General features: G+C 39.6%; 2 protein-coding genes and 1 long non-coding RNA gene across 3 annotated transcripts in view; 1 reads left to right on the forward strand and 2 right to left on the reverse strand.

Annotated features, from left to right (window-relative positions):
* Positions 1 to 18,854, reverse strand: part of LOC133526145 (uncharacterized) — a 146,939-nt gene that overhangs the window by 32,482 nt on the left and 95,603 nt on the right. The gene's annotated exons all lie outside the window — the stretch shown is intronic.
* The window catches only part of LOC133526133 (cytochrome b5 reductase 4), a 137,114-nt gene that overhangs the window by 19,044 nt on the left and 99,216 nt on the right, over positions 1 to 18,854 (forward strand). The gene's annotated exons all lie outside the window — the stretch shown is intronic.
* Positions 1,901 to 6,743, reverse strand: LOC133526480 (uncharacterized). Its single transcript, XM_061863134.1, has 2 exons — positions 5,749 to 6,743; positions 1,901 to 3,001 (listed from the first exon to the last, which is right to left on the reverse strand). The coding sequence occupies exons 1-2, from the start codon at positions 6,623 to 6,625 to the stop codon at positions 2,988 to 2,990; spliced, it is 891 nt and encodes a 296-aa protein (XP_061719118.1). The 5' UTR covers positions 6,626 to 6,743; the 3' UTR covers positions 1,901 to 2,987.

Below are 18,854 nucleotides of genomic sequence, written 5' to 3' on the forward strand. Positions count from 1 at the left end.
ATCAAAATGATACTCGTATCCAAGTGATGTCATTTAGTTTATCGTTCGTGCGTGCATTTACATATCATTTTGGGGTATGTAATGTTTAATATAATTATTATATAATTATAACCGGTGTGAAGTTAGCGGCCAAAAGTTGGCGGCCAAATGTTGGCGCCAGTCGGCCGCCAACATTAAGCGGCCAAATGTTGACGCCAATCGGCCGCCAACATTTGGCCGCCAACTTCACACTAAAATTAACCTACCAAATTAAGAAGTCCATTGCCATTCAGCGAGGGAATGCTGCCAGCATCTTTGGCACAATGCCGCGGGGGCCTTATTTAGATATATTTTAATTTAGATTAGTTTTTACCATTTTGTTTTATTATGTGCTGTATGTTTCCCATTAGAAGTCCGTATGAAATCTCACCATACATAACACAATAGGTGGAACGTTAGGGCAGTGTCTCGTTATATAAGGGCATTTTGTCCAAACTGCCCTGCAGAATTGCAGCCGATTATTACAGATTTCATTTTTCTACAAAACGTAAAACCTTTTAGAAATATTTCGGTTAGTGCTATATAGTCCACACTAAAAAAGTACAACTCTACTAAAACCTGTTTTGGATAGTCTATCAGATGCTTAATGAAACGTATATAGTGCAACCCCAATCATCGATCCAGAAGTTAGGTGATAAAAAATAAAATATTTAATTATTCTCCACAAACCTTTTAGAAATAATTCGGCTGCTGCTATAACGTCCAAACTAAACGGGGTACAGCTCTACTAAAAGCTGCTTTAAATACCCTATAAGATGCTCTATGACTCGTATATAGTATGACTCTACGGCATATGAATGATGCAAGGGCTATAAATTTGAAACTTAGGCTTTCTATGAACATTTGCATTCATTGAAGAATTTTTGCACCTTAGACGCCAGGCGAGTAAACCACACCCACTGTATCGTACAGAACATAATACTATCTATTAAATAACACTATCTCTAGAGTGATACTCGGCGACATAATAATGGTGCACGGGCATCAAATAAGAATCTGATACTTTCTATGAACATTTGCATTTATTGAAGTTTTTCGGCATCTTCGACGGCAGGCGAGTAAACTACACCCACTGCATCGTACAGAGCAACATATCATCAATCAAATAACATTACTCGGTGGCTTATTAATGGTGCACGGGCATCAAATAAGAAACTGAGGATATCTATGAACATTTGCGTTCATCGAAGTTTTTCGGCATCTTAGACGGCAGGCGAGTAAACCACACCCACTATACCATACTGAACATAATACTATCTATCAAATAACACTATCTCTAGAGTGATACTCGGCCACATATCAATGGTGCACGGGCATCAAATATGAATCTTATGCTTTCTATGAACATTTGCATTTATTGAAGTTTTTCGGCATCTTAGACGGCAGGCGAGTAAACAACGCCAACTGCATCGTACAGAGCATTATACTATCTATCAAATAACATTATTTCTAGAGTGATACTCGGCGGCATATTAATGGTGCAAGTGCACAAATAAAAAACTTAGGCTTTCTATAAACATTTCTATTCATTCAAGTTTTTCGACAGAGCATTATATTTTCTATCAAATAACTTTATCTATAGTGTGATACTCGGCAGCATATTAATGGTGCACGGGCATAAAAAAGAAACTTAGGCTTTCTATTAACATTTCCATCCATTGAAATTTTTCGGCATCTCAGACGGCAGGCGAGTAAACTACACTCACTGAATCGTACAGAGCATTATATTATCTATCAAATAACATTATCTCACTCCCCCAGAAGTCACTCCCCCATCCTCTATGACTACGTAATCAACGACACAAAAATTAAAAAGAGTGACAGAAGTTAAGTTCATTAAGGATTAAGTGAAATTCAAATCTGATATGAGGTTTCGGGATCATATCGCTGTTATTGGTAAGAATAGTTATTGGTAAGACTTGGGCTTTCTATGAACATTTGCATTCATTGAAGTATTTTTGCATCTTAGACGGTAGGCGAGTAAACCACACCCACTGTATCGTACAGAACATTATACTACCTATCAAGTAACACTATATCTAGAGTGATACTCGGTGACATATTAATGGTGCAAGTGCACAAATAAGAAACTTAGGCTTTCTATGAACTTTTGCATTCATTGAAGTTTTTCGGCATCTTAGACGGCAGGCGAGTAAACTACACCCACTGCATCGTACAGAGCGTTATATCATTGTTGTAAACGGTATAGCGGGAGGATTGAGTCAAACACACGTATCGATAGTATCGTAGCTATTTAATGACTGCCTGGCGCGGGCGCAGCCGCGCGTTATATCTACGTTTACTACATTCCCTCCACCTTAACCTAAAAATACTTCTTAAAGTCTACAATGTTTTTGTTCCGCTTCAAATATCCTTCCCGGTAAGGTTCCCTCTCTGCCGGGATATCGACAACTGCCTGGTCGGCGACGGAACCGCCCGTTGCACCGGGTGATGCGCTCGTTGCAACGGGTGGTGCGCCCGTGGCAAGGCTCTCGTGGCAGTCCGACCACAAGAACGCATCAGTGCCGTCGTTAGGTTCGGCCGGTGATGGCGGTGCTGGCGCAGGCTTGCTCTGGCCAGGTACCGCTGCTGCAGATTCTGGCTCGACTGCACTGAGCGTGCGACAGCGCTGACCTGCGTGCTTGGGTGGTACTTGCTCGTCAAAAATGATGACGGGTGTTGCGTCCTCCTCCGGCTCTCTAATGCTTGAATTAGTCGGCTGCTTCTCCAGATCATCCGCTGTACACTCCCTCCCCCTATATTTGAGGAGTTGATTGGCATGTTTTTTTTCTAATTTACCAGAGTTCGAAATTCTTACTAAAAATAATGTCCGGCCTATCTTCTTCACAATAACACCACGTACCCAGAATGTCTTTTTATTTACTACACTTTGCACTAACACTGACTCTTCTAATTCGAATTCTACATGACGGTTACCAGAGTAGTATTCACGCTGCAAACACTGTTTTTCTTTGACTACTTTATCGAGTGTTGGGTCGGAAGGCGATAAGACGGCAGGTTTGAGCAAATCCAGGCTACACCTTAGTTTACGTCCGAATAACACCTCCGCGGGAGATCTGTTAGTCGTACTATGAATAGAATTCCGGTAACGCAACAAGAAATCCTGCAATTTAATATTTATATTTTTAGGGCTAGTCCCTGACATAATTATAGCTCTAATCGATTTTTTTATTATTTTTACATAGCTCTCCGCTTGACCATTGCTGGCCGCGTTATAAGCCGGCGCAGTAATCAGTTCGATTTTATTACGCGAGCAAAATTCTTTAAATTCCGATGACACAAAGGACGTGCCATTGTCCGAGACAATCGTATTAAATAGCCCAAACCGCGCCATCACTTCGCAAAGCTTATCAATGACCACCCGCGAACCATAACCGGAAGTAACATTAAAGCATTCGACCCACTTCGAGTACGCGTCTACGATAACTAAAAACACCATATTATTGAGTGGGCCTAAAAAATCCACGTGAACTCGTTGCCATGCAGCAGCTAGGTAAGGCCAGGGCACCAGAGGGACGCGTGGTGGGGCGGCGCGGAGTGTATTGCATACGCTGCACGATGCCACATAGCGCTCAATGTCACCTGACAGACCGGCCCACCACAGCCGCTCTCGCGCTTCTGACTTCATTTTATTCACGCCGAAATGACCTTTATGTAATTCACTTAAAATTTGCTTATGCAAACCAACAGGAATAATAATTTTATGACCCCTCATTAAGCAATCTTGCTCGACCGATAAGTCGTGCCTACAACTATAATATGGTTTTATTAAAGGGTCACTGACCTTATTCGGCCAGCCACTTTGTACGTACCCCATTACTAATGAAAGAATAGCATCATTGCGAGACTCTCGGCTTATATCGTTTATCGTGAAGTACTGCTCACCTTCACACACGAAATTTATATATGTCGCCTTATCTATAGGGCTATTGTTCTCACGACGGGTTTCAATAATCGCTCGGCTCAAATAGTCCGCGGAGTTATGAGCGCTAGAAACATATTCAATTTTAAAATTGTAAGCGGACAGAAATATCGCGTAACGTTGTAACCGGTTCGCAGTGATTTCAGGGACCCCTTTATCCGGGTTAAAAATTGACAGTAAAGGTTTATGGTCCGTTCTAAGGATGAAGGGTTCCGCACGACCGAATAAGTATTGGTGGAACTTTCGTACAGCAAAAACTATACTTGTGGCTTCTTTTTGCAATTGGCTATATTTTTTCTCCGCCGAAGTAAGTGAACGCGATATAAAAGCCACTGGTCTTTCTATTTGGCCTTCCAGTTGTGATAAAATTCCTCCCAGGCCTGTAGGTGACGCATCAACTGTCAAAATTAATTTCGCCTCAGGGTTGAAATGAGCTAAGGTATTTTCAGATGTCAATGCGTTTTTAATAGCAATAATCGCATTGTCATGTTCCTCTGTCCACTCCCACGTAACATTCTTTTTTAACAACTTATGCAATGGGCTTAGAATTGAAGACGCGTTCTTTATGAAACCCCTATAATAGTTAACCATACCTAAGAATGATTGTAACTCTGAACAGTTAGTTGGAACTTTAGCTTCTAATATTGATTTAACTTTTTCAGGAGATTTATGGATTCCATGGCGGTCTATGACGAACCCTAAGTAGGAAACGGTTTCTTGAAATAAGGTACATTTCCCTTTCTGTAAAACTAACCCCGCTTCTTCTAGTCTACGGAACACCTTATGTAATAATTTTAAATTTTCCTCTTTACTTTTACTAACGACTAAAATGTCATCTAAAAATAATAATACGCCGTCAAGACCGGACAGGAGTGTCTCCATTGACCTTTGGAACGTCGCTGGCGCACTGGACAATCCAAAGACTAAACGTGTATATTTAAACAAACCTTTATGCGTATTTATGCAAGTTAACATTTGTGAAGACTCACTTAATCGAAATTGATTATATGCTTGCGAGAGATCCAGTTTTGAAAAATATTTCGCGCCGTGCAATTTACTAAATAATTCATCTACTCTTGGTAGTGGATATTTTTCTACTATTAAATGCTTGTTTAAAGTAGCCGAGTAATCTGCACAAAGTCTTATGGAGTTATCGTGTTTCAAAACTGGTACTATCGGACTGGCATACTCTGATGATTTTACTGGCACCAGAATACCTAACCCGACCAGACGATCGATTTCTTTACCTACCCGCTCGCGGAGGGCGAACGGTATCGGCCTAGCTTTGCGAAAAATGGGTTGCGTGTCTGGTTTTACAGCTAAATTTATTGTAATATATTTACAACACCCTAAGTTATCAGAAAATAAGTTAGGATAAGGTGACGTTATTTCCTCTAGAATATCTTCACATTTATTGATCGAGGCGACTTGTAAATTAAATCGGCAAATAAAATCCCTACCAAGTAATGGGGGCCCACCGTTTCGCACTACAAAAACATCAATGTTATGGCATTGTGATCGGTATGTAATCGGCAAAGTTAGGACCCCAAGGATTGTAAGCGGGCTTCCATTGTAAACATGCAAAATGGTGGCGCTCGGTTTTAAGGCAAGTTGTGAAAAATGCCGCTTATAGACTTGGTCAGAGATGACCGTTACAGCCGAGCCGGTGTCAATTTCAAAATCCAATTTTATCTCATTGACTAAAACAGATTCCCGCATAGGTTCGCCCCGATATGTGCGGATATTGCAAATAAGTTTATGCTTACCGTCATCATCATAAATGTCGCAATCCTCGCCGTCCGCGCAACACTCGATAAAATGTTGTCCACCGACGTTTTTTGAGGGGCACATCCTTTTCAGGTGCCCTTTTTTACCGCACTGCTTACATTTATAACGCGTAAATTTACACGTTTCAATTTGATGATTCGTGTAACCACAGGCCGCGCAGCTAGCCGCTCCTGATGCCGCTGATGGGCGCGCGCCGGACGCTTGCTGCCGCGCCTCCGCTGCCGCCCCGCGCTTAGGTGCCGGTGTCGCTTGTACCTTAAACACCTGCAAGGGCTCCTGGCCCGAAGCATCTGCTTGTGAAGCCTGCGAAGAAGTTTGCTGCGAGCCAGTACGGGCACAACGAATGTTCTCGGCTATATCTAACGCTGCGCTCAGCGTCAGCTCGTCCATCTTCCTCGTGAATAACTTATCTCTCTCAGGCCCTGGTGCCATTCCTAAAACGAACCGATCCCGTAAAGCTTCATCCAAAGTGGTCGCAGTAAACCCGCAGTATGCTGCCAAACTACGCACGCGAGCGGCCCACTCTGTTAGTTTCTCGCCTGGACGTTGTGTAGCACTGTGGAACCTAAATCTCTCTGCAAATCCACATTTCTTGGGCTTGAAATGGCTGTCCAAAAGTTCAATCACTGTATTGTACGGTAATTCGCCAACTACGGAGGGTAAAGCTAAATCACGCACGAGTCTATAGGTCGATTCCGCTAAGTTGCTTAAAAGAATTGCCCGCCGCTTATTCTTTTTGTCGTCCTCCCCGATATCGTTTGCTAGGAACCATTGTTCCAGTCTATCTTTATAAAGTGACCACTCTTGAACTTCGTGGTTAAAAACTGTTAATGAACCAACTGCTAATTTGGCCATTATTTAAACACGCGTTTTACTAATTCGCACTGTCGTCGCCACTGTTGTAAACGGTATAGCGGGAGGATTGAGTCAAACACACGTATCGATAGTATCGTAGCTATTTAATGACTGCCTGGTGCGGGCGCAGCCGCGCGTTATATCTACGTTTACTACAATCATCAATCAAATAACAGTACCTCTAGAGTGATACTCGGCGGCATATTAATGGTGCACGGGCATCAAAAGAGACTTTGGCTTTCTATGAACATTTGCATTCATTGAAGTTTTTCGGCATCTTAGACGGAAGGCGAGTAAACCGCACCCACTGCATCGTATAGAGCGTTATATCATCAATCAAATAACAGTACCTCTAGAGTGAAACTCGGCGGCATATTAATGGTGCACGGGCATCAATAGAGACTTTGGCTTTCTATGAACATTTGCATTCATTGAAGTTTTTCGGCATCTTAGACGGCAGGCGAGTAAACCGCACCCACTGCATCGTACAGAGCATTACATTTTCTATCAAATCACTTTATCTCTAGAGTGATACTCGGCGGCATATTAATGGTGCACGGGCATAAAAAAGAAACTTAGGCTTTCTATGAACATTTCCATTCGTTGAAGTTTTTCGGCATCTTAGACGGCAGGCGAGTAAACTACACCCACTGCATCGTACAGAGCAATATATCATCAATCAAATAACAGTACCTCTAGAGTGATACTCGGCGGCATATTAATGGTGCACGGGCATCAAAAGAGACTTTGGCTTTCTATGAACATTTGCATTCATTTAAGTTTTTCTGCATCTTAGACGGCAAGCGAGTAAACTACACCCACTGCATCGTACAGAGCGTTATATCATCAATCAAATAACAGTACCTCTAGAGTGAAACTCGGCGGCATATTAATGGTGCACGGGCATCAATAGAGACTTTGGCTTTCTATGAACATTTGCATTCATTGAAGTTTTTCGGCATCTTAGACGGCAGGCGAGTAAACCGCACCCACTGCATCGTACAGAGCATTACATTTTCTATCAAATAACTTTACCTCTAGAGTGATACTCGGCGGCATATTAATGGTGCACGGGCATCAAAAGAGACTTTGGCTTTCTATGAACATTTGGATTCATTTAAGTTATTCTGCATCTTAGACGGCAAGCGACTAAACTACACCCACTGCATCGTACAGAGCGTTATATCATCAATCAAATAACAGTACCTCTAGAGTGATACTCGGCGGCATATTATTGGTGCACAGGCGAGTAAACTACACCCACTGAATCGTACAGAGCATTATATTTTCTATCGCATAACTATATTTCTAGAGTGATACTCGGCGGCATATTAATGGTGCACGGGCATCAAAAGAGACTTTGGCTTTCTATGAACATTTGCATTCATTGAAGAATTTTTGCATCTTAGACGCCAGGCGAGTAAACTACACCCACTCTATCGTACAGAACATTATACTATGTATCAAATAACACTATATCTGGAGTGATACTCGGGGGCATATTAATGGTGCAAGTGCACAAATAAGAAACTTAGGCTTTCTATGAACATTTGCAATCGTTGAAGTTTTTCGGCATCTTAGACGGCAAGCGAGTAAACTACACCCACTGCATCGTACAGAGCGTTATTTCATCAATCAAATAACAGTACCTCTAGAGTGATACTCGGCGGCATATTAATGGTGCACGGGCATCAAAAGAGACTTTGGCTTTCTATGAACATTTGCATTCATTGAAGTTTTTCGGCATCTTAGACGGCAGGCGAGTAAACCGCACCCACTGCATCGTACAGAGCATTATATTTTCTATCAAATAACTTTATCTCTAGAGTGATACTCGGCGGCATATTAAAGGTGCACGGGCATAAAAAGAAACTTAGGCTTTCTATGAACATTTCCATTCATTGAAGTTTTTCGGCATCTTAGACGGCAGGCGAGTAAACTACGCCCACTGAATCGTACAGAGCATTATATTTTCTATCAAATAACTATATTTCTAGAGTGATACTCGGCGGCATATTAATGGTGCACGGGCATCAAAAGAGACTTTGGCTTTCTATGAATATTTCCATTCATTGAAGAAAATTTGCATCTTAGACGGCAGGCGAGTAAACCGCACCCACTGCATCGTACAGAGCATTAAATTATCGATCAAATAACAGTACCTCTAGAGTGATACTCGGCGGCATATTCATGATGCACGGGCATCAAAGAGACTTTGGCTTTCTATGAACATTTGCATTCATTGAAGAATTTTTGCATCTTAGACGGCAGGCGAGTAAACTACACCTACTGCATCGTACAGAGCATTATATTTTCTATCAAATAACTTTATCTCTAGAGTGATTCCTGGGCGGCATATTAATGGTGCACGGTCATAAAAAAGAAATCTGCAGTGAATGCAAATGTTCAAAGAAAACCTAAGTATTTAATTTAATGGCCGTGCACCAGTAATATGCCGCAAGTATACTCTAGTAATAGTGTTAAAAGATAGATAAAATAATGTTCTGTACGATACAGTAAGTGTGATATAATCGCCTATCGTCTAAGATGCCGAAAAACTTCAATGAATGCAAATGTTCATAAAAAGCCTAAGTTTCTTATTTGTGCACTTGCACCATTAATATGCCGCCGAGTATCACCCTAGATATAGTGTTACATGATAGGTAGTATAATGTTCTGTACGATACAGTGGGTGTGGTTTACTCGCCTGCCGTCTAAGATGCAAAAATTCTTCAATGAATGCAAATGTTCATAGAAAGCCAAAGTCTCTTTGATGCCCGTACACCATTAATATGCCGCCGAGTATCACTCTAGATATAGTGTTATTTGATACTAAGTATAATGTTCTGTACAATAGAGTGGGTGTAGTTTACTCGCCTGCCGTCTAAGATGCAAAAATTCTTCAATGAATGCAAATGTTCATAGAAAGCCAAAGTCTCTTTGATGCCCGTGCATCATGAATATGCCGCCGAGTATCACTCTAGAAATAAAATTATTTGATCGATAATTTAATGCTCTGTACGATGCAGTGAGTGCGGTTTACTCGCCTGCCGTCTAAGATGCAAATTTTCTTCAATGAATGCAAATGTTCATAGAAACCCAAAGTCTCTTTTGATGCCCGTGCACCATTAATATGCCGCCGAGTATCACTCTAGAAATATAGTTATTTGATAGAAAATATCATGCTCTGTATGATTCAGTGGGTGTAGTTTACTCGCCTGCCGTCTAAGATGCCGAAAAACTTCAATGAATGGAAAAGTTCATAGAAAGCCTAAGTTTCTTTTTTATGCCCGTGCACCATTAATATGCCGCCGAGTATCACTCTAGAAATAAAATTATTTGATCGATAATTTAATGCTCTGTACGATGCTGTGGGTGCGGTTAACTCGCCTGCCGTCTAAGATGCAAATTTTCTTCAATGAATGCAAATGTTCATAGAAACCCAAAGTCTCTTTTGATGCCCGTGCACCATGAATATGCCGCCGAGTATCACTCTAGAAGTATAGTTATTTGATAGAAAATATAATGCTCTGTACGATACAGTGCGTGCGGTTTACTCGCCTGCCGTCTAAGATGCCGAAAAACTTCAATGAATGCAAATGTTCATAGAAAGCCAAAGTCTCTTTTGATGCCCGTGCACCATTAATATGCCGCCGAGTATCACTCTAGAGGTACTGTTATTTGATTGATGATATAACGCTCTGTACGATGCAGTGGGTGAAGTTTACTCGCCTGCCGTCTAAGACGCCGAAAAACTTCAATGAATGCAAATGTTCATAGAAAGCCTAAGTTTCTTATTTGTGCACTTGCACCATTAATATGCCGCCGAGTATCACTCTAGATATAGTGTTATTTGATACATAGTATAATGTTCTGTACGATAGAGTGGGTGTAGTTTACTCGCCTGCCGTCTAAGATGCAAAAAATCTTCAGTGAATGCAAATGTTCATAGAAAGCCAAAGTCTCTTTTGATGTCCATGCAGCATTAATATGCCGCCGAGTATCACTCTAGAAATATAGTTATTTGATAGAAAATATAATGCTCTGTAGGATTCAGTGGGTGTAGTTTACTCGCCTGCCGTCTAAGATGCAAAAATTCTTCAATGAATGCAAATGTTCATAGAAAGCCAAAGTCTCTTTTGATGCCCATGCAGCATTAATATGCCGCCGAGTATCACTCTAGAGATAAAGTTATTTGATAGAAAATATAATGCTCTGTACGATGCAGTAGGTGCGGTTTACTCGCCTGCCGACTAAGATGCCGAAAAACTTCAATGAATGCAAATGTTCATAGAACGCCAAAGTCTCTTTTGATGCCCGTGCACCATTAATATGCCGCCGAGTATCACTCCAGAGGTACTGTTATTTGGTTGATGATATAACGCTCTGTACGATGCAGTGGGTGTAGTTTACTCGCCTGCCGTCTAAGATGCCGAAAAACTTCAATGAATGTAAATGTCCATAGAAAGCCTAAGTTTCTTATTTGTGCACTTGCACCATTAATATGCCGCCGAGTATCACTCTAGATATAGTGCTATTTGATACATAGTATAATGTTCTGTACGATAGAGTGGGTGTAGTTTACTCGCCTGCCGTCTAAGATGCAAAAATTCTTCAATGAATGCAAATGTTCATAGAAAGCCAAAGTCTCTTTTGATGTCCATGCAGCATTAATATGCCGCCGAGTATCACTCTAGAAATATAGTTATTTGATAGAAAATATACTGCTCTTTAGGATTCAGTGGGTGTAGTTTACTCGCCTGCCGTCTAAGATGCAAAAAATCTTCAATGAATGCAAATGTTCATAGAAAGCCAAAGTCTCTTTTGATGTCCATGCAGCATTAATATGCCGCCGAGTATCACTCTAGAAATATAGTTATTTGATAGAAAACATAATGCTCTGTAGGATTCAGTGGGTGTAGTTTACTCGCCTGCCGTCTAAGATGCAAAAATTCTTCAATGAATGCAAATGTTCATAGAAAGCCAAAGTCTCTTTTGATGCCCATGCAGCATTAATATGCCGCCGAGTATCACTCTAGAGATAAAGTTATTTGATAGAAAATATAATGCTCTGTACGATGCAGTAGGTGCGGTTTACTCGCCTGCCGACTAAGATGCCGAAAAACTTCAATGAATGCAAATGTTCATAGAACGCCAAAGTCTCTTTTGATGCCCGTGCACCATTAATATGCCGCCGAGTATCACTCCAGAGGTACTGTTATTTGATTGATGATATAACGCTCTGTACGATGCAGTGGGTGTAGTTTACTCGCCTGCCGTCTAAGATGCCGAAAAACTTCAATGAATGTAAATGTCCATAGAAAGCCTAAGTTTCTTATTTGTGCACTTGCACCATTAATATGCCGCCGAGTATCACTCTAGATATAGTGCTATTTGATACATAGTATAATGTTCTGTACGATAGAGTGGGTGTAGTTTACTCGCCTGCCGTCTAAGATGCAAAAATTCTTCAATGAATGCAAATGTTCATAGAAAGCCAAAGTCTCTTTTGATGTCCATGCAGCATTAATATGCCGCCGAGTATCACTCTAGAAATATAGTTATTTGATAGAAAATATACTGCTCTTTAGGATTCAGTGGGTGTAGTTTACTCGCCTGCCGTCTAAGATGCAAAAAATCTTCAATGAATGCAAATGTTCATAGAAAGCCAAAGTCTCTTTTGATGTCCATGCAGCATTAATATGCCGCCGAGTATCACTCTAGAAATATAGTTATTTGATAGAAAATATAATGCTCTGTAGGATTCAGTGGGTGTAGTTTACTCGCCTGCCGTCTAAGATGCAAAAAATCTTCAATGAATGCAAATGTTCATAGAAAGCCAAAGTCTCTTTTGATGTCCATGCACCATTAATATGCCGCCGAGTATCACTCTAGAGATACAGTTATTTGATAGAAAATATAATGTTCTGTACGATGCAGTGGGTGCGGTTTACTTGCCTGCCGTCTAAGATGCCGAAAAACTTCAATGAATGCAAATGTTCATAGAAAGCCTAAGTTTCTTATTTGTGCATTTGCACCATTAATATGCCGCCGAGTATCACTCTAGATATAGTGCTATTTGATACATAGTATAATGTTCTGTACGATAGAGTGGGTGTAGTTTACTCGCCTGCCGTCTAAGATGCAAAAATTCTTCAATGAATGCAAATGTTCATAGAAAGCCAAAGTCTCTTTGATGCCCGTGCAGCATTAATATGCCGCCGAGTATCACTCTAGAAATATAGTTATTTGATTGAAAATATAATGCTCTGTAGGATTCAGTGGGTGTAGTTTACTCGCCTGCCGTCTAAGATGCCGAAAAACTTCAATGAATGCAAATGTTCATAGAAAGCCTAAGTTTCTTATTTGTGCACTTGCACCATTAATATGCCGCCGAGTATCACTCTAGATATAGTGCTATTTGATACATAGTATAATGTTCTGTACGATAGAGTGGGTGTAGTTTACTCGCCTGCCGTCTAAGATGCAAAAATTCTTCAATGAATGCAAATGTTCATAGAAAGCCAAAGTCTCTTTTGATGCCCATGCAGCATTAATATGCCGCCGAGTATCACTCTAGAAATATAATTATTTGATAGAAAATATAATGCTCTGTAGGATTCAGTGGGTGTAGTTTACTCGCCTGCCGTCTAAGATGCCGAAAAACTTCAATGAATGGAAATGTTCATAGAAAGCCTAAGTTTCCTTTTTATGCCCGTGCACAATTAATATGCCGCCGAGTATCACTCTAGAGATAAAGTTATTTGATAGAAAATATAATGCTCTGTACGATGCAGTAGGTGCGGTTTACTCGCCTGCCGTCTAAGATGCCGAAAAACTTCAATGAATGCAAATGTTCATAGAACGCCAAAGTCTCTTTTGATGCCCGTGCACCATTAATATGCCGCCGAGTATCACTCTAGAGGTACTGTTATTTGATTGATGATATAACGCTCTGTACGATGCAGTGGGTGTAGTTTACTCGCCTACCGTCTAAGATGCCGAAAAACTTCAATGAATGTAAACGTCCATAGAAAGCCTAAGTTTCTTATTTGTGCACTTGCACCATTAATATGCCGCCGAGTATCACTCTAGATATAGTGTTATTTTATACATAGTATAATGTTCTGTACGATAGAGTGGGTGTAGTTTACTCGCCTGCCGTCTAAGATGCAAAAATTCTTCAATGAATGCAAATGTTCATAGAAAGCCAAAGTCTCTCTGATGCCCGTGCATCATGAATATGCCGCCGAGTATCACTCTAGAAATAAAATTATTTGATCGATAATTTAATGCTCTGTACGATGCAGTGGGTGCGGTTTACTCGCCTGCCGTCTAAGATACAAATTTTCTTCAATGAATGCAAATGTTCATAGAAACCCAAAGTCTCTTTTGATGCCCGTGCACTATGAATATGCCGCCGAGTATCACTCTAGAAATATAGTTATTTGATAGAAAATATAATGCTCTGCAGGATTCAGTGGGTGTAGTTTACTCGCCTGCCGTCTAAGATGCAAAAATTCTTCAATGAATGCAAATGTTCATAGAAAGCCAAAGTCTCTTTTGATGCCCATGCAGCATTAATATGCCGCCGAGTATCACTCTAGAGATAAAGTTATTTGATAGAAAATATAATGCTCTATACGATGCAGTAGGTGCGGTTTACTCGCCTGCCGTCTAAGATGCCGAAAAACTTCAATGAATGCAAATGTTCATAGAACGCCAAAGTCTCTTTTGATGCCCGTGCACCATTAATATGCCGCCGAGTATCACTCTAGAGGTACTGTTATTTGATTGATGATATAACGCTCTGTACGATGCAGTGGGTGTAGTTTACTCGCCTGCCGTCTAAGATGCCGAAAAACTTCAATGAATGTAAATGTTCATAGAAAGCCTAAGTTTCTTATTTGTGCAATTGCACCATTAATATGCCGCCGAGTATCACTCTAGATATAGTGCTATTTGATACATAGTATAATGTTCTGTACGATAGAGTGGGGTAGTTTACTCGCCTGCCGTCTAAGATGCAAAAATTCTTCAATGAATGCAAATGTTCATAGAAAGCCAAAGTCTCTTTGATGCCCGTGCATCATGAATATGCCGCCGAGTATCACTCTAGAAATAAAATTATTTGATCGATAATTTAATGCTCTATACGATGCAGTGGGTGCGGTTGACTCGCCTGCCGTCTAAGATGCAAATTTTCTTCAATGAATGCAAATGTTCATAGAAAGCCAAAGTCTCTTTTGATGCCCGTGCACCATTAATATGCCGCCGAGTATCACTCTAGAGGTACTGTTATTTGATTGATGATATATTGCTCTGTACGACGCAGTCGGTGTAGTTTACTCGCCTGCCGTCTAAGATGCCGAAAAACTTCAATGAATGCAAAAATTCATAGAAAGCCTAAGTTTCTTATTTGTGCACTTGCACCATTAATATGTCACCGAGTATCACTCTAGATATAGTGTTACTTGATAGGTAGTTTAATGTTCTGTACGATACAGTGGGTGTGGTTTACTCGCCTGCCGTCTAAGATGCAAAAATTCTTCAATGAATGCAAATGTTCATAGAAAGCCAAAGTCTTACCAATAACAATTTTTACCAATAACGGCGATATGATCCCGAAACCTCATATCAGATTTGAATTTTACTTAATCTTTAACTTCTGTCACTCTTTTTAATTTTTGTGTCGTTGATTACGTAGTCATAGAGGATGGGGGAGTGACTTCTGGGGGAGTGAGATAATGTTATTTGATAGATAATATAATGCTCTGTACGATTCAGTGAGTGAAGTTTACTCGCCTGCCGTCTAAGATGCCGAAAAACTTCAATAAATGCAGAAGTTCATAGAAAGCCTAAGTTTCTTTTTTATGCCCGTGCACCATTAATATGCCGCCGAGTATCACACTAGAGATAAAGTTATTTGATATAAGCCGCCGAGTAATGTTATTTGATTGATGATATAATGCTCTGTACGATGCAGTGGGTGTAGTTTACTCGCCTGCCGTCGAAGATGCCGAAAAACTTCAACAAATGCTAATGTTCATAGAAAGTATTAGATTCTTATTTGATGCCCGTGCACCATTATTATGTCGCCCAGTATCACTCTAGAGATAGTGTTATTTAATAGATAGTATTATGTTCTGTACGATACAGTGGGTGTGGTTTACTCGCCTGCCGTCTAAGGTGCAAAAATACTTCAATGAATGCAAATGTTCATAGAAAGCCTAAGTTTCAAATTTATTGCCCTTGCATCATTCATATGCCGTAGAGTCATACTATATACGAGTCATAGAGCATCTTATAGGGTATTTAAAGCAGCTTTTAGTAGAGCTGTACCCCGTTTAGTTTGGACGTTATAGCAGCAGCCGAATTATTTCTAAAAGGTTTGTGGAGAATAATTAAATATTTTATTTTTTATCACCTAACTTCTGGATCGATGATTGGGGTTGCACTATATACGTTTCATTAAGCATCTGATAGACTATCCAAAACAGGTTTTAGTACATAGAGTTGTATCTCTTTTAGTGTGGACTATATAGCACTAACCGAAATATTTCTTAAGGGTTTTACGTTTTGTAGTAAAAATGAAATCTGTAATAAATAAAATAAAAATAGCCTTTATTATTGAATTTTTTTTACATTTGTAAGTATATTTATTTATCATTTCCAGCGGCAACTCCAACTCGTCCCTTGACGAAGGCCTCTTCCAAAGTCTTCCATTCTGGTCTATTTCTTGCAACACTCATCCAAGCTTTTCCTCCAGTCTTTCTTAGGTCGTTGGACCATCTGTACTGTTGTGGCCCGCTTTTTCTGGTGTTATATCTTGGGCACCACTCCACAAGTTCTCTAGTCCATTTATCTTTGTTTTCCCTCATTATATGGCCAGCCCATCTCCACTTTTGTTGCTTGATCACTGATGATAGGGTTTTGGTCTTGGATTTTGCTTTTATGGTAGTTATTTTCACCCTATCTCTTAGCTTTATATTTAAAATGGTTCTTTCCATGTTGTTCTGGCAAACATTTAATTTTTGTTCCTGTTTTTTAGTAAGTCCCCATGTTTGACAACCATATGATAAGACTGGTATGATACAACTTTTGAAAATTTTAAATTTCTGTCCTGTAGGTATTTCTTTGGCTTTTAGGACATCTTTCAATCTGTAATAATCGGCTGCAATTCTGCAGGGCAGTTTGGACAAAATGCCCTTATATAACGAGACACTGCCCTAACGTTCCACCAATATGGTTGTTTCAAATTTTTTGAAACGCTTGTATTACGTTCTATATTAACTAAAAGTTGCCCTAAAATTCAACTTTTATACTAAAAACGGCTTTAAATATGTTAAATTAACAAAATATATTTTGACAGATGCTTTCGCGCCCAAAACGCTCTTTGTAAATTGTGTGACGTCACAGTTTACGGTTTGACACATAACTTCATACACACGTAGAAGATACAAACTGTCAACTGACATTTGTCATTTGTTGTTTATCACCTAACTGTCAACAGTGTCAATCTTCAAAGACGTTTCGAGTTTGGTCACGTGACGTGTGCCAAAAGATATTTTAAATTCAATATTTACAAAAATATGGTCATTGCAGGTCCCCTAAAAGTAGTTTAACATGTTCTTATAATCCAAAAGAATTTATTGGGATACAATTCTGCCCTAAGATTTGTAGATGGAAACAACCCTATTGTGTTTTGTATGGTGAGATTTCATACGGACTTCTTAATTTGGTAGGTTAATTTTAGTGTGAAGTTGGCGGCCAAATGTTGGCGGCCGATTGGCGCCAACATTTGGCCGCTAAACGTTGGCGGCCGACTGGCGCCAACATTTGGCCGCCAACTTTTGGCCGCTAAATGTTAGAGGCCGACTGTGACGCCAATATTTGGCCGCCAACTTTTGGCCGCTAACTTCACACCGGTATAATTATATATCAGATACTTGAAATAATGCCATTTCATATATTATTACTTGTTATAATGTAATTATTATTATACGTTGATTTTGTTATACGAGTATTATGATTAAATCTAAACCATAATTAATATAATTTTTGTTTACATTTTTAACTGGTAAAGACATATTGCATAAAAGCTTTATATAACGTAATACTTCATAGAATCCAAAACATTATTTTTTACAAGGGGTTACCTAACCCACTTTTTAAGGTTCCGTAGCCAAATGGCAAAAAACGGAACCCTTATAGATTCGTCATGTCCGTCTGTCTGTCCGATTATGTCACAGCCACTTTTTTCCGAAACTATAAGAGCTATACTGTTCAAACTTGGTAAGTAGATGTATTCTATGAACCGCATTAAGATTTTTACACAAAAATAGAAAAAAAAAAAACAATAAATTTTGGGGGTTCTCCATACTTAGAACTGAAACTCAAAAAATATTTTTTCATCAAACCCATACGTGTAGGTTATCTATGGATAGGTCTTTAAAATTGATATTGAGGTTTCTAATATCATTTTTAGGGTTCCGTAGCCAAATGGCAAAAAACGGATCCCTTATAGATTCGTCATGTCCGTCTGTCTGTCCGATTCTGTCACAGCCACTTTTTTCCGAAACTATAAAAGCTATACTGTTCAAACTTGGTAAGTAGATGTATTCTATGAACCGCATTATGATGTTTACACAAAAATAGAAAAAAAGAATAAATTTTGGGGGTTCCCCATACTTAGAACTGAAACTCAAAAAATCTTTTTTCATCAAACCCATACGTGTGGAGTATCTATGGATAGGTCTTTAAAAATGATATTGAGGTTTCTAATATCATTTTTTTTCTAAACTGAATAGTTTGCGCGAGAGACACTTCCAAAGTGGTAAAAAGTGTCCCCCCCCCCCCCCCCCCCTGTAACTTCTAAAATAACAGAATGAAAAATCTAAAAAAAATATATCATATACATTACCGTGCAAACTTCCACCGAAAATTGGTTTGTGCGAGATCTAGTAAGTAGTTTTTTTTAATACTTACGTCATAAATGGTACGGAACCTTTCATGGGCGAGTCCGACTCGCACTTGGCCGCTTTTTCTAGATATTCGTTTGTGTGGGATCAGAGTTTTAACTTTTCTGGGAGCCTTTTATTTTTATTAAAACCTACATGTATAATGTTATTAGTTAGAGCAAATAGGTTTTAGAGTATGTAATAATATATAACCAATATAACCATTATGCCAAGAATAACATTATGTATGTCGTTGATTACGGAATATA

This window comes from Cydia pomonella, chromosome 16, assembly GCF_033807575.1.
Source record: "Cydia pomonella isolate Wapato2018A chromosome 16, ilCydPomo1, whole genome shotgun sequence".
Taxonomy (NCBI): domain Eukaryota; kingdom Metazoa; phylum Arthropoda; class Insecta; order Lepidoptera; family Tortricidae; genus Cydia; species Cydia pomonella.